Source organism: Solanum stenotomum, chromosome 1, assembly GCF_019186545.1.
Source record: "Solanum stenotomum isolate F172 chromosome 1, ASM1918654v1, whole genome shotgun sequence".
NCBI classification, from domain to species: Eukaryota; Viridiplantae; Streptophyta; class Magnoliopsida; order Solanales; family Solanaceae; genus Solanum; species Solanum stenotomum.
In genome coordinates this window covers 15,673,284-15,686,711 of record NC_064282.1, presented here as the reverse complement: position 1 = coordinate 15,686,711, position 13,428 = coordinate 15,673,284, and the positions used below count along the sequence as shown (strand labels likewise).

The following is a 13,428-nucleotide window of genomic DNA, read 5'->3' as shown; positions in this document are numbered from 1 at the left end:
CAATTTGATGGATAAAATTAAGGCAAAAGAACATTTGTCCAAAAAGGGAAACTATTTACAAACGGTTACCTCCTTACTTTCATATCCCTCTATTTTTAATTACTAATTCGTTTAGTGCTTGATACCATCAATATATATATATATATATATATATATACATATACTTTGATGGTATCAAAGAGGAAGAAGCAGTGCTTCAGTGAAAACCATAATCAATTACTCCATGATACCATACTCTAATGACATCAAGGAGGAAGAGTCAGTGCTTCAATGAGAAGACTGTTCAATTATTGTTTGATACTATCAAGGTATATAAATACCATCAAAGTAAATTGTATCATCAGTGGTTCAGTGAATAGAACAAGGAGGGCAATCGGATAATTAGTTTGAATTGTAAGTCCAATCAGAATAAATATATTAGGTTGGATCCAATTTGGGTATTACTTTACCTAATGAGTCTAATTTGTGTAATTTTCTCTAAAATTAAAAATCATCCCAAAATAGAGCCATTCTTACAAATAACACTTTGGTTCTGATTTTTGCAAAATAATTTTGGAAGAGATCTTTTTGCGTTTAGATTAGTTTCGAAAAACTTCTTTTGAAAATAGTTTTACTTGGATTATGTTATCTAAAGGAAATAAAGAAATATAACTGCAACCCATGGATTGTAAATTATTATTTCAAGATAATTTGATGAGTCAATAAACATGACCGCTTTACTTTGGCTGGATAGTGAACTAAAGAAATTTAAACCCATGGCATTTCGAAATCAAAGCATTATTTTGCAGCATTTTTATTCTAATATAGTGAATACAGAAGATGAAACTTGTAAAAAAAACAAACATTTTAACTTGCAACAATCATAAGATTGATCAATGTAACAATGGCAATGCCTCTTCTGGCAGGGTTATATATAAAGGTGAGATGAGAGTTACAGAGACAATAGCGGGATAGTTCTGTATAATAGTTATAAAATATAGATACATCATACTCTTCCACAATTAAAACAACTATCTTTATTCTATTTCGCTACCTCTATAGAACTTATTCGAGCTCTTCTGCAGGTTTACATAGTCCTCTTTTTTCATTAGACCTGACATGGATTAGAGCTTTGGTTGGAATACAGGTTGTTTTCTGGCTGGCCTCAATAAAGCCTCTTGAGTCAATGACACTACAAGCTAGAGATCAGAAAGCATTAACAATAAGCATATTAACAAAGAAAGAACATATAAAAGACTTTGGTAGCTCAGACATCGACACTTCTCAGGTCTAGTACTTTACCTCTCCCTTCCTATTAAACATTTGGCCAGTCACAAAGCCACGTGCATTATAAACAGTCGGACTGTGCATCTATAAAATGATAGTTAGAAGGAAGATTACTAGTAATGGAAACCACTAATAAAAGGGAGACAATTCTTAAAAAACATCAGAAGTTTTTTTAACTTTTCCTTCTTACCACAAACAATATCCAATCATCAGCTCTCAAAGGTCTGTGAAACCAAATCCTGGAAAAGGTAAATAGAAGCGGAGATATAAGTACAGTTGCATGTCAAATGTTTGTCTTTAACTAAAGATAAAGGACATAAACGATTTGGTGATAACATGGAAAGAGTTGGGAAGCATTTCACGAAGAAATTATATAAACTGCTCCGGCAAACATTGACATATTCCCCATAATATAAAACTGATACATTAAAGGAAAAAAAAATGATCTAAGAGTTGTTCGAACTCACGAATGATCCAGACTAACTTTAGCTATCTTGAAACCCTTCCTTCGATGAGGATTCAGACTGACAGTATTAAAGATTAGATCTGATGCATATGCTGCAACACATCTGCAACCAGAATAAATATTGCATTAAAAGATGCACACTGCAATATGACCTCATTCTGCATAAATATAAAAACTTTTGTATGCTAAGATATTACAAGTTCTTGATTTTAATTTCTTTTATGTTCCCTTTTGATGGTAAATATGCACCTACAAGTAAGAAACATGATTTTGAAGAAAAAAATATACAATTTTGAGGCACTAATATTATTATACATGGTCCCAAGTGGCAGTGGCAATGGCGGCTCAAGCTAATTAGTGGCCTAAAGCCAAAAATAAGTTGGAGACCTAAATTTTAATTATTTTCTTCATCTGAGATTCAAGTTATTTCTTTCTTTTTAATATAAAAAGTTTTAATTTTTTACGATCTTAGACTAAAGATATATATATACCAAAATATTTTTTAATCTTTAAAGGCATTGAGCCACCCCTGCCAAGTGGGAGTATACCCAGAGAAGTGCAGATAACAAACTTGTGTTCATTTCGTACCCAAGTGTCCATTAGAACTCTTTCTCTAACTCAATAACAAATCTACTCATGAGAGTCTCTCGCTGAGATAAGATGGGGATGCTAAACTGCCTGCTTTGCTCCTTTTAATTATGAGCTCAGCTAATTAAATGAAAGAACTGATAGCTTACCTATGTAAAGCCTGGTCATCTGAAAGTTTTCCTTTTGCTCTGAACCAATATCTCAAACTGTGTAGGAAAGAGATGACGCAAACATGATGAGGATACTACTATATACAAGCTTACATGAACTTTAAGTTTGGTTAATTAAAGTTGCTACCGCAAAAGGGAAACAGATAGCTGAAAGCATGACTAACCTTGGAGGAGACTTGGTGTGACTAGTGGCATTATTAGGTTCACAAAACCTTATTTCTATTGGCCAGGGTACAAAATTTGCAGTAGCAACCTTATTTCGGTATGTCCTGTCAAAATTCACTGTTAGTATCACCAAACCAAGGATCCCAAAAATAAGTAACCACAAACAGAATAAAAAAGCTTTATGCATCTTCTAATTTTCAGATCTCAGGACATATGATATGTCCTGAAAAGTCAGGCTTGCAGAGAGAAATATTTAATGAGACTCGGGACTAGGCAAAAACGTGTACTACTGCATCCATTTTGAAGCCAAAGTATTCAAGAGATATAAGACAGCTCATGCTGGAGAAGTTACACTTCCAAAGGCACAAGTTCAGTAATGTAAATGGTTTCCTCAAGGCAAATACTTTAAAGCTTATGCACCACACTATTTACAATACATTATCAGATAGTATACGTGTGCACCAAATTATAACAGATTTAAAACATCATAGCATGATGGCATAACAGTGGGCAGAGTCTGACCTGGGAAGCCGAGGATCAGTCTTGCGCATTTCTCTCAAATCTTCCAGTGATAAAAGCTGTAATTGGATTTCAACTAAAGCATAAGGAGAAGAGGCTCGGAGCACAGTTGCAGATATAGCAGAGCTCATGGAATTGTAAGAAGGTTACCGTTTCTGGATCAGGCACATTAGGCATTTTTTCTTCCTGGTGATCAAATCCATCTTCATCTTTCTGTCACATTATATACCAATAATAAATGCAGTTTTAAGAAAAATATTACAAACATAACAATCAGTATAAATATAATGGTGTAATGAACACATAAAAGTGTGTCATATAAAGTTGCATCTGACCAAAAAGTTACTACAGTATTCCAGGCAAAAACAAGTGTCCATCAAAGTCCCAATCATCATTGTAAGTCTAGGGTTTTTGTGGGGGCAGTAGTTGAACCAAGAAAAGATCAGAATAGGGTATTCCATGGTAGGATCAAAACGAGCAGAACAAACCATTTCAGAAATGACTGAAAGTTGATGAGCCGATCCAATTGTCTTCACTAGTGAAGCTTGCTAACTTTCAACTTTCTTCATAATTTTGTGAGATTTGAAGGTTAAAAATTAATATCAATATGTCATGTCAACATGATATTCACAAATGAAGAAGGTGAACAATAGTTTAAAATAAATCCAAGTTATGTTGAATTCTTTCGAAACTATGCTTTCTATTCTGATTCTTCCTCCTGAATGCTTTTTTTTTTCACAATTTGTAATTCTACCACAAATACTCATTACATAGCATGCAAGTTCATGCCTTCCATGAATCTAATCAACTTGCTAAAGAAAATCATATAAATCTAGGAAACATATTTACCCTGAATTACAAAAGTGAGCCATAAAAAAAGGTATTGCTAAGATGTGACCAACTTGATGAAAGGCTGATAATCACCTGAAATGAAGCTACCAATGTGAATACGATATTCCCTTTCTGAATTGCATCCACCCTCCGTGTAGCAAAGCTCTTTCCATCACGTACACGGTAAACTTGATATATGATTGGAACTACAATCATAAGTGTGGGACTGGGTAAGATACAAGTTTTTAGTCAACCGGATTTACATTGGTACATGAAGAAGAGGTTTATGTAGATAATTCTGACTGGGATTAAACACTCTTTACCCCCAGTGAACAGACTCCTCAGTCTGGAACACATGAGAAAGTAACAGAGTAATTAAGCCATATTAGCAAACTGTCCTCAATCGGCAATCATTTAGTAAGTCAATAAACAAAATGTATGTCATACATCAACGTCCAGACAGGGAAACACTTCAATCCAATACATGTTAGCCAATTATATACTCATAATTTGAGGAGAGCAATGGCGACAGGGAAAACATATAGAATCTAATATTTAAGGACAGCTTGTGAAGGATGATGATTCTTGTGGGATTACACTGGGTATATTGTTGTTGTTGTTGTGAAGGATGCTGATTCTTATATCTTGGCAAAAAACAGAAAGAGACATAAAATAAAAGAAAGTAAGGAACGCATGTAGAAAGTAGAGCTCAGCAAGCTGATACATACTAGAACGAGCAGACCCCAAAGCTTAATATTACTGTTGCATCCACACACCCACAGTGAAAAGACTGGATGTGATAATTATCTTAAACAAACATACCAGCACACAAACTAGTTTCATCAAATCATAAAGTTGCACGCTCTGGCATAGGATTCCAAAGAACTCATAGATATGAGAATTAGCTATTTATTTCAGTTATGGCATAGGCATGCAACATTTAAGGCTAGAAAGGTAAAAATAAAAAAGTGCTTAAAGCAACAAATAATAAAGGAAAGTTAATTACTGTCAGAATCTCCAATAAGAAGGAAGTAGGCATGCAAACTATGAACAATTTTGAGAAAATCGACAGTTTTTGATGCTGCAGCCAATGCCTGCATAGAGAATGTAATTATTCACAAAGAGGTGCCAAGTCATCTGAAGTTAAACTCCAATAAAAGTGAGTGGTGGAGAAAGAGGACATTTCAATTTTACCTGTCCAAGAAACTGACCTCCAAACACATTGTTATTTACAGGGGCATCTGGCAATGTTATACCTTGGAAAATGTTCACCTTCAACAGAACATTTATGTTAGAACTCCCAAATATTCCTCTTTTATAAGGGAACATTGAACTGGGAATATAATGAAACATCAATGCTTCAGAAAAGAAATGTTCCAAAGGAAAACAATCTGCAAGTGCACGGTGATAGGAGAACAATTATCTTGCTCTACCAAATTATCTTGAACAAATTCAAGGATTCATAAGAATAAGTATCTTATTTCTTAAGCAAATCGAACCTTTAAAAGAACTAACAGAGCTTCCTATAGAAAGCATATAAAATAAATGGAATCGTGATCTCACAAAAGAAAGACAAGTGACTCGGAGTTCAATGTGCAATGGTAAAGAATGAAACATTATCACCAGCTATGAACCAAGAAGTTCCTCGTTTGCATAGATTTAGCAGAAATGACTGATGTTTTGAGGGAAAAGCAAACATATTTCTTGAATTGGACTTCATTGATTCCTGGGTCGCATAGAAGAGTCAAGTCCAGTGAGTTTTTCTGTATACACTCATTACCTCCTCAGTGCTGCAGCTTATTGAATAAAATTATTTCTTGGCAAAAAAGAAATACAAACAGAAACTCACTAGTGGCCAACACCACTTATTAGCAGTACATTCCCGATGCAAGTCAATTAAGTCTCTACTCAATAACATGAAGTGAAACCCATTCGTCTTACAAACCGAACTGCTCACTAGTTAACACCATCAGCTATCAGGCCCAACCCATATCTCTCAATGGGGAGGAGGAGAAAGCAAGAGAATGTTCAAGTGTTAAGAATCAGTGTTACAGGTTTCAAAGCCAGAAATATAATGGAGATTAAACTCCCAACTGCATAAACTGGCATAGATGACTGAGTATAATTAACATAAAGCAGGAAAGAACAGAAATTTTACGGCCAACATATGAAATAAATGGAATGAGAGGTCAACAAATAGGTTACAGAAGGCATAAATAGCATACCTCTCTAGGTTCCAAGTGCAATATGTGCTCCACAAGGGCGCATGTATCTCTTTCTTTGTCTGCATTCCAAATTGATTTGGGCTGGAGCAGATTATTATGCTCATGAGGCAGCACTAAGCAGGTCAGCTGCCATTAGAGAAAGTTAGAACATAACTACAAAATTGGATGCAGAATCCCCAGGAATCATGAAATAACTACGGGAAAGAGAACTATTCCATGGTTGGAAAGAGGCAGTACCTTAGACAATGCGATCACCTCAGCAGGCTGTGTAGATGTTGTCAAACCTGCCATAACATATTGAACCTTGTAATCACCCAACACTTGAGACTGAAAGTCTAAAAGCAGTAGCACATGACTGTGCTACTAATGTAACAGATGCCAAAAAGAGCCTACAGAAAGGCAATAACTGAATCTAGACTCTGAAGCAACAATAAAATATTTATACAGCAAAAGGTGATAACACTGAGTAGAGGCCATAACAGGACAAGATAGTCAATTCAAAAGATTCCTTAATTTAGGAAGTTGGGATCAAGAGAAAATCAAAAGGCAAAAATTTTACGAAGATGACAAGGAGCACCTCACCATGACCAAAATAATCAAATTTTTTCAGCTGGAATTCAAGACGATTTTCATCATCAACTTGGCTGAAACCGCAGACTTCTGCCTGGAAATAAGTTTACCATAACAATAGAAAAACTCAATCTTATGATTTTTGTTCACCATAAACTCAGTACAACAAAGCAAAAACAATACTCAAAATTACCTCTCCATCCCATATGAAGTAAATTCCATCCCCAGCTTCTCCTTCGCGGATAACATAATCTCCACGATCTGCAATGGTATCAAATATTAACAGCCTAGAAGAAAAGAGCTATACCTGAAAATCTGATATAACCCCTCTATATTCATTGACTATAAACTGATTAATCAAATGATGAATCTCCACAATTATGTTAATCCAACAACACACCCACTGTAACTCCACGAGTGGGATCTCGAGAGGGTAATGTGTACTCAGAACTTACCATTACATTAAAAATCTAAGGTAGAGCAGTTGTTTCCGATAGTCGTATTAATCCAGAAAACAAATTATTAAGTTCTAAGTAACTTCTGAAACTCACAACACTTACATAGAACAGAATACAGAAAAACTAGCAGCTAAATTTATGGGAACTCAGGAAAAATAAGAATGAATTTTACCATAACGTTTAACCTTGACAAGTTGGGCAATTTTTCTGAGGGAAGAACTGGGTAGCCTCTGCAACAATGGCACCTCACCCAAAAACTCAATCACTACAAAAAAAAACCAAAAAAAAAAAAAAACATTATAATTTCTTACAGAATTCCTTGAAAGGAGCATCACAAGAGGAATAAACAATCAAATTCACAACTCAAATAGTTCGGAATTTCATTCGGATTCTGAAACTTCACAGGTAAAAATTAACCTGATTCAGTATCCATGATTGCAGAGCAAAATGAGTCAAAAGATACTTCAGGTCTTACAAATGAAATAAATGTGACATACTAGTGCACAGAGGACGTTTGGTGTGTGGCACATAAAAGAAGTAATCTTGTGCTAATCAATTTTTAATTCTTAAATAACTTATTTAATATTAATACTTTCTCTCTCCAACAATAGTTGTGCACGGTTAACTTGACATACCCCTTCAAAAATCATACTCATATATCTCTAATTAGCAATCCATTTTTGAATTGATACACCTATTAACAAAACAATTATTGACATAGTGAATTTATCATTTCGCTCCTATTAATTTTGAAGTAGATGAATTAAAAATTTAATCTTTTCAAAAAGTTCTACTTTTTTAAAAGTAATTAATTGAGGGTATAATATGAAAAAAATTGTTATTTCTTGATTTGTCAAAATAGACAAGTAATTAGGGACAATTATAAAAGGAAAAGTGGACAAGTAAATAGGGACAGAGGGACTAAATAACATGGGTGATATTACTATTTATCCTTTGACTTTATTAAATTTAATGCTTTGAAAAATGTGTTATATAATAAATAGTAGTATTTAATAGCAAGGATAAAATACACACAAAAAGTAAATTAACTCTTGATTTTTTAAATTGGACAAGTATTATTAAACAACTATTTTTAGTGTAATAGACAACTATGTTGAACAGAGGGAGTAATATTTGGATAAGTTATTTTTGTCTTTGATGTGGAATAATAGTTCCTAATAACTTGTTTTGGAATAAAATAATTACTCTCTCCCCCTATTTTTATTTGTCCACTATTATTTTAGAATGTCTAACAATACTTGTTCAATTTATAAAATCATAATTTACTATTTTGCATCTATTTTATCCTTATTATTAAAAACTATTCATTTTTCAAGTTTTAGATAAGTTGTATTTAATAAGGGTGATTTGGTAAAATTACCTCAATCATTTACTATTTCTTAATTCTTGTATCAAGTAAAAGTAGACAACTATTGTTGGACCGGGATAAAATGATTACAAAAAAAAATACCCCCTCAAATTCCTTTTATACATTATTTTTTCACACATTTTACACTTATATGTGGTTATGTAGGTAAACAAACAATTTTTAGAGATTATGTTATTCATAATATTTTTAATACAATAAGTCAAACATTCATTTCCTTAAAATAATATCAAGATAATTAATTTCAACATAAATCATCTCTGCATAATTAATTTTATCGTAACTTGTTTTCAAATCAAACAACCCAAAAAAATTTGGAGTGCATATCAAAATTATGATAATTTTAAAAAAATATTTTCTCCAACTTTTAAATTTCACATTTCAAAATAATAAGTTCTCCCTCACTTTTTCTTCTTTTTTCTTTCAATTCTCCCTCTTGCCTTTTTTTCCTTGTTCATCTTCTTTCTTTTTTGTTGTTGTCATTCCTCATCTTTATTGCAATTCTTTTTTCCCTTAATATTCTTATTTTTCTAAAGTGTTTTGCTTTGATTATATGAATTTTAAAAAAAAAATGATTATTTTTTTATTAAGTCATTCAAAGAAATTTCTGAGAAGAAAAACAATTACAATAATTATTATGAACATCAATACATTGAAATTGTTACAACAACTTCAATAATCATTCGAGTTATTGCAGCCCTTCAATGCCATGGCCAAGGAGTAGGGGATGGTAGTGCCGGTGGGGGAGGAGATGGTGATCGCGGCGAAGGAGGAGGAGGTGAATCTTTATGTAAATAATTAAACTGATGAACTTTTTAAATTAGTTCAATAACATTAATCTTAAAATTATCACCATCTTCTCAATAAATAAGACTCTTGTCACTTTTTCTTAACTTTAATTTGAATATTTTCTTGTCAACCTTAATTTTTTTTCTTTTGTTTATATCAACAGAATATACCAAGATATCGTGGAAAAAGGTAAGCACTCAATAATTTCAGGGGAAAACATGTCCAATTGCAAGATGATGGCTGATTTTTAATAGGTATAATTAAGCAAAATATTTGTTCAGTATTCTAATATTATTAGATGCATAAAATAATCCAAACAAAACTAAATGTAACGTGAAGTTGAAGAATTATATGTGCCATCTAGAGAAAGATCAATAGAGGACATGAGCTGCATATACCAGCACCCTTTACCACAACTGAAAGTCCTCCCTCCGTCAGTCGATATCAAATAATCACAGTTTTAATATTAAGAAAGACAGATAATGTAAAGTACATCGATTTGAAATCTCCTATCTCGCGAATTTTACAAAACTCTAGCAAAAACCGATGAATGTTGGGTGCGTACAGCATGAAGATTGATCACCTGTCAACATAGCTGAAATAGCCATAGCCCAGTGATTCTTTGCAACACCGCCATCCAGGCATGCAGGAGAAGGTATGACTTAGTTTACCTTTACAGGAACTCTACACTGTTCACAGAAAAAACAATACAAATGAGTTTATCATTCAAGCTGGACCAGGGACACAACCAAGGGGTGGGATGGAAGGAGAGAAATTTTTTTTTTTTGATTATTAATGTTAAAGGTAATTTATAGACAATGCAGCAGCAGGGAGATTCTGAAAAAGAGTTATAAAGGTCCTTAAAGTTGCAAGTGTAAAGAGCTCAAAAAGTCTATCATGGCTTCTATATCAATTGTGATATGTTGCATCCAAAAAAGTAGAAAAGAGATGCATCTGTAATAATTCTTCATTAAATGACTTGGAGTTGGTTAGGGATTCTTATAAAATTGTTCTTTTCCTAGTAATGCAAGGAAGTCATACACATTCCTTATCATGGTAGGGTAGTAGATTCATGATGGATCATTCATCATATATTTGGTGGCTATCCTTTCCATGGAGAGTATACAATTTATGTTTTTGTGTTTAATAATACTCGCGGGAAGATTTGCAAACTTTAGACAGTAGCATTTGGTAAAACGTTCTTTGAAGAATTTCATTGGAAGAATAGTCTATGGAAGCTGATGTGTTTGGTGGTAGTAGTAGCTTTTCTACTGTTCCTGAAAGTTTTGTGAGTGGAAAGAGGTTAAGGATCAAAATAATGTCTGGACACTTCTTCAACTTCAAAATAAAATTTCAACCTTTTTTACAAAAATTGAAAAATTTGACACTCTTCTCCAAAAAAAAAAATAACTTTACTTTTTGCAGAAAGGCTTACACAAACAAACACCAACCAAGATTATTTGATACTAAAGGTCAATTATAGCAGTGACTGAAGAACGTTTGTTCAATAAACAAGCAACTTCAGACAAGAACCTCACCGCATCCAAAAAAGATGAACCTAACAAGGACAGTACATGTTCAACTATGGGTTCTATGACCATAAAGGTGGAAGATCCTCCCTGAATGAAGAGTAGGTGAAAATGTTTTTAAATGGTGTAGAGTTCAATTTATTTTTCAAAGAGGACATGCTAAACCAATCATAGCAAAATCCATCAAAATAAATAGGCCTACTATATGCACATCAGACCTAGATTTCATGTCTGATAAGCTTGCTGTGTAACATAAAACGAAAACTCAATAGAAGAGGTCTGTCAGATGGCATAGAACAAATCTTATGCAGACCACACAACTACTGAAAAACAGAAGAGAAACTATATAAACACAACTACAGCAAGGATTTGATAAGAAAACATCTTACCAAAAGATGTTAATCATTAGCATTAGATAGTGGTCAAGCATATGTCCAAAAATAACATCCAAAAAGAAAATGTCCTTAAATAACTTTATGTAAGAATTCATAAACGTCGTCTGTTCTCAATTTGATACCAAAGAAGCTCAACCTAAAACCTTCCAAAGAATCATGTACATGAGAGCTAGTTAAACCAATCATGTAGATTATACTTTTCTAGACCAATCTATAAGATTAGAAGGACGTTACAAATATAATATTTGCAACAAAAACTTAAGGAGCCTCAAATCAAATAACTTCTGATGCTTGAGCTAACTGCACGCTATAATTATAATAGTAGTAACTAAATGAGGCTCCAAACCAATAATTTTTCCTCATGCTTGATCTAAAATTAGCCTAAAGAGGATTGTATTCCCTTTGAAGTTGTATACAAAATCAAAAAATGCTCGAGACATAAATTCTTCTCCATGAATTACTAGAATTTGAGCTAAAATAGGGATTATAGATTATACTCCTTCCAATACAATTATACATGGCATTACCTCCTAGGGCGTTGCCATTGTTCCATTATTATAATATCATATTATATACAAAGCTCTGCAATTCCCAAGCATTCTAATCCATTAAGCTTTTTAACTTAGAAGTTAGATTTACCTCTATATCCCCTGAATTTTCAAATATTAACACGATAATATAATAGTAACTCAAATTAACATATCAAAACCTAGAAAAAAATTATTATAAACTCAGTACGAACCATTTCTACTATTGCTGCTGGTTCTGAGGATTGGGCGGTGGAGGCATACCAGGACGAGGAGGTCCATAAACAGGAACCTGACCACCGGGAGGTGGGGGTGGCATACCCGGGTGAGGCGGTTGACCAGGCATTCCTGGTCTAGGTGGAGGCGGACCCCTCATCATGGGAGGTGGAGGAACCATGGGCCGCTGACCAAACTGCGGTGGAAACTGTGGTGGACCACCACCAGGCCGGAAATGTGGTGGTGGTGCCATAGGCGGAGGGCCCCCAGGTCTTTGCATCTGCATACCTTGCGGTGGCATTGGTGGCCCACCACCCGGCGGTCTCATCATTGGCGGCGGCTGCTGTGGGTAATTAATCGGTGGAGCAGAAACTTGAGGCATCGGAGGCCGAGAAAGTTGAGGCTGCATCATACCCGGAGCAGGCCCACCAACCCCACGAACAGGTCCAGCAAGTCCCGGTTGAGCATGAACCAACGGCCCAGTAGGAACACCACGACCAGCGGCCCGACCAATTCCAGGGCCGGAAACTGCAGAACCGGCAGTAGTACCCTTGACTCGTGATTCATCAGGAGGAGGTGGTCCCTCAACAGTCATGGAAATAACCTCCTCGCCACGGATAAGAACAAGACCAAGTGTACGGCGATCTTCACGTTCTTCTTTCGACCCTTTTGTGGGAGGAAGTTTACGGAACTCTTCACAGTCTCCAAGCACAAGGTTCATATGTCGGTCGAAAGCCATGAATTTTCCGATCAATTGACGACCATCTTGTATTGTAACACGCATACGGTAATTGATGTATTGAAGCATTTTGGAACTCTTTGACATCGACATTTTGGGTGAAATTTTGAAGCAAAACGAAAATGGAGTTTGGGGGTTTTAGTAAATTTGAGAAGCGGAGAGACGCCGGCTAGAGGGGTGGCACAGAGAGTCCCCGCCGGCCGCTGGAGGAAGTGTGTAGCTTTGAAGGGGTTTTGAAGATTAGGGTTTTTCGGGAGTAGTCATGGATATACGTTGAAAATGGACCCTCAAATTTGTTTTATTGGTTGACTTAAGTTCTGTTGTTAGAATCAAGTTATTTTTACCTTTGTCGTCAATAAACTTAACAAATATATCCCTCTCCTCCTTGGAAGGAAAACCTCAAATCAATTAAAATTATCCGATTTTATTTAAATTACCTAATTTTAACTCGACCCAACCCACTCAATAATATAACTCATTTCTTTTACCCAAATCAACTTTGTTTTATTATTATATTTTTGGGCAATAACAAGCAAGGGAGAGTCATAATTTGAATGGTTTAAAATTGAATCGTAATCGATAGTTAAA

The 13,428-nt window shown here is 34.6% G+C and overlaps 2 protein-coding genes across 2 annotated transcripts; both read right to left on the bottom strand.

The window, feature by feature from the left end:
• Positions 1-868: 868 nt before the first annotated feature.
• On the bottom strand, positions 869-7,776 carry LOC125851424 (acyl-CoA hydrolase 2-like). The gene is made up of 17 exons (XM_049531221.1): positions 7,676-7,776; positions 7,431-7,523; positions 6,994-7,061; positions 6,813-6,894; positions 6,468-6,514; positions 6,231-6,356; positions 5,200-5,277; positions 5,012-5,099; positions 4,099-4,211; positions 3,325-3,387; positions 3,178-3,233; positions 2,655-2,759; positions 2,470-2,526; positions 1,734-1,835; positions 1,457-1,505; positions 1,282-1,350; positions 869-1,178 (listed from the first exon to the last, which is right to left on the bottom strand). Exons 1-17 carry the CDS (start codon positions 7,689-7,691, stop codon positions 1,104-1,106), a joined length of 1,287 nt encoding a protein of 428 aa, XP_049387178.1. The 5' UTR covers positions 7,692-7,776; the 3' UTR covers positions 869-1,103.
• A 2,002-nt stretch (positions 7,777-9,778) lies between these two features.
• Positions 9,779-13,106, bottom strand: LOC125851891 (uncharacterized). Its single transcript, XM_049531640.1, has 2 exons — positions 12,101-13,106; positions 9,779-10,123 (listed from the first exon to the last, which is right to left on the bottom strand). Exon 1 carries the CDS (start codon positions 12,931-12,933, stop codon positions 12,109-12,111), a length of 825 nt encoding a protein of 274 aa, XP_049387597.1. The 5' UTR covers positions 12,934-13,106; the 3' UTR covers positions 9,779-10,123; positions 12,101-12,108.
• Between the last annotated feature and the right edge of the window lie 322 nt (positions 13,107-13,428).

Coding starts and splice junctions, on each gene's coding strand:
- LOC125851424 (XM_049531221.1), bottom strand. Junction 5,278..6,230: donor TGCACTTGGAACCTAGAGAG/GTATGCTATTTA, acceptor GTTCTGTTGAAG/GTGAACATTTTCCAAGGTAT. Junction 5,100..5,199: donor GAGGTCAGTTTCTTGGACAG/GTAAAATTGAAA, acceptor TTCTCTATGCAG/GCATTGGCTGCAGCATCAAA.
- LOC125851891 (XM_049531640.1), bottom strand. CDS start 12,933: ATGTCGATGTCAAAGAGTTCCAAAATGCTTCAATACATCAATTACCGT.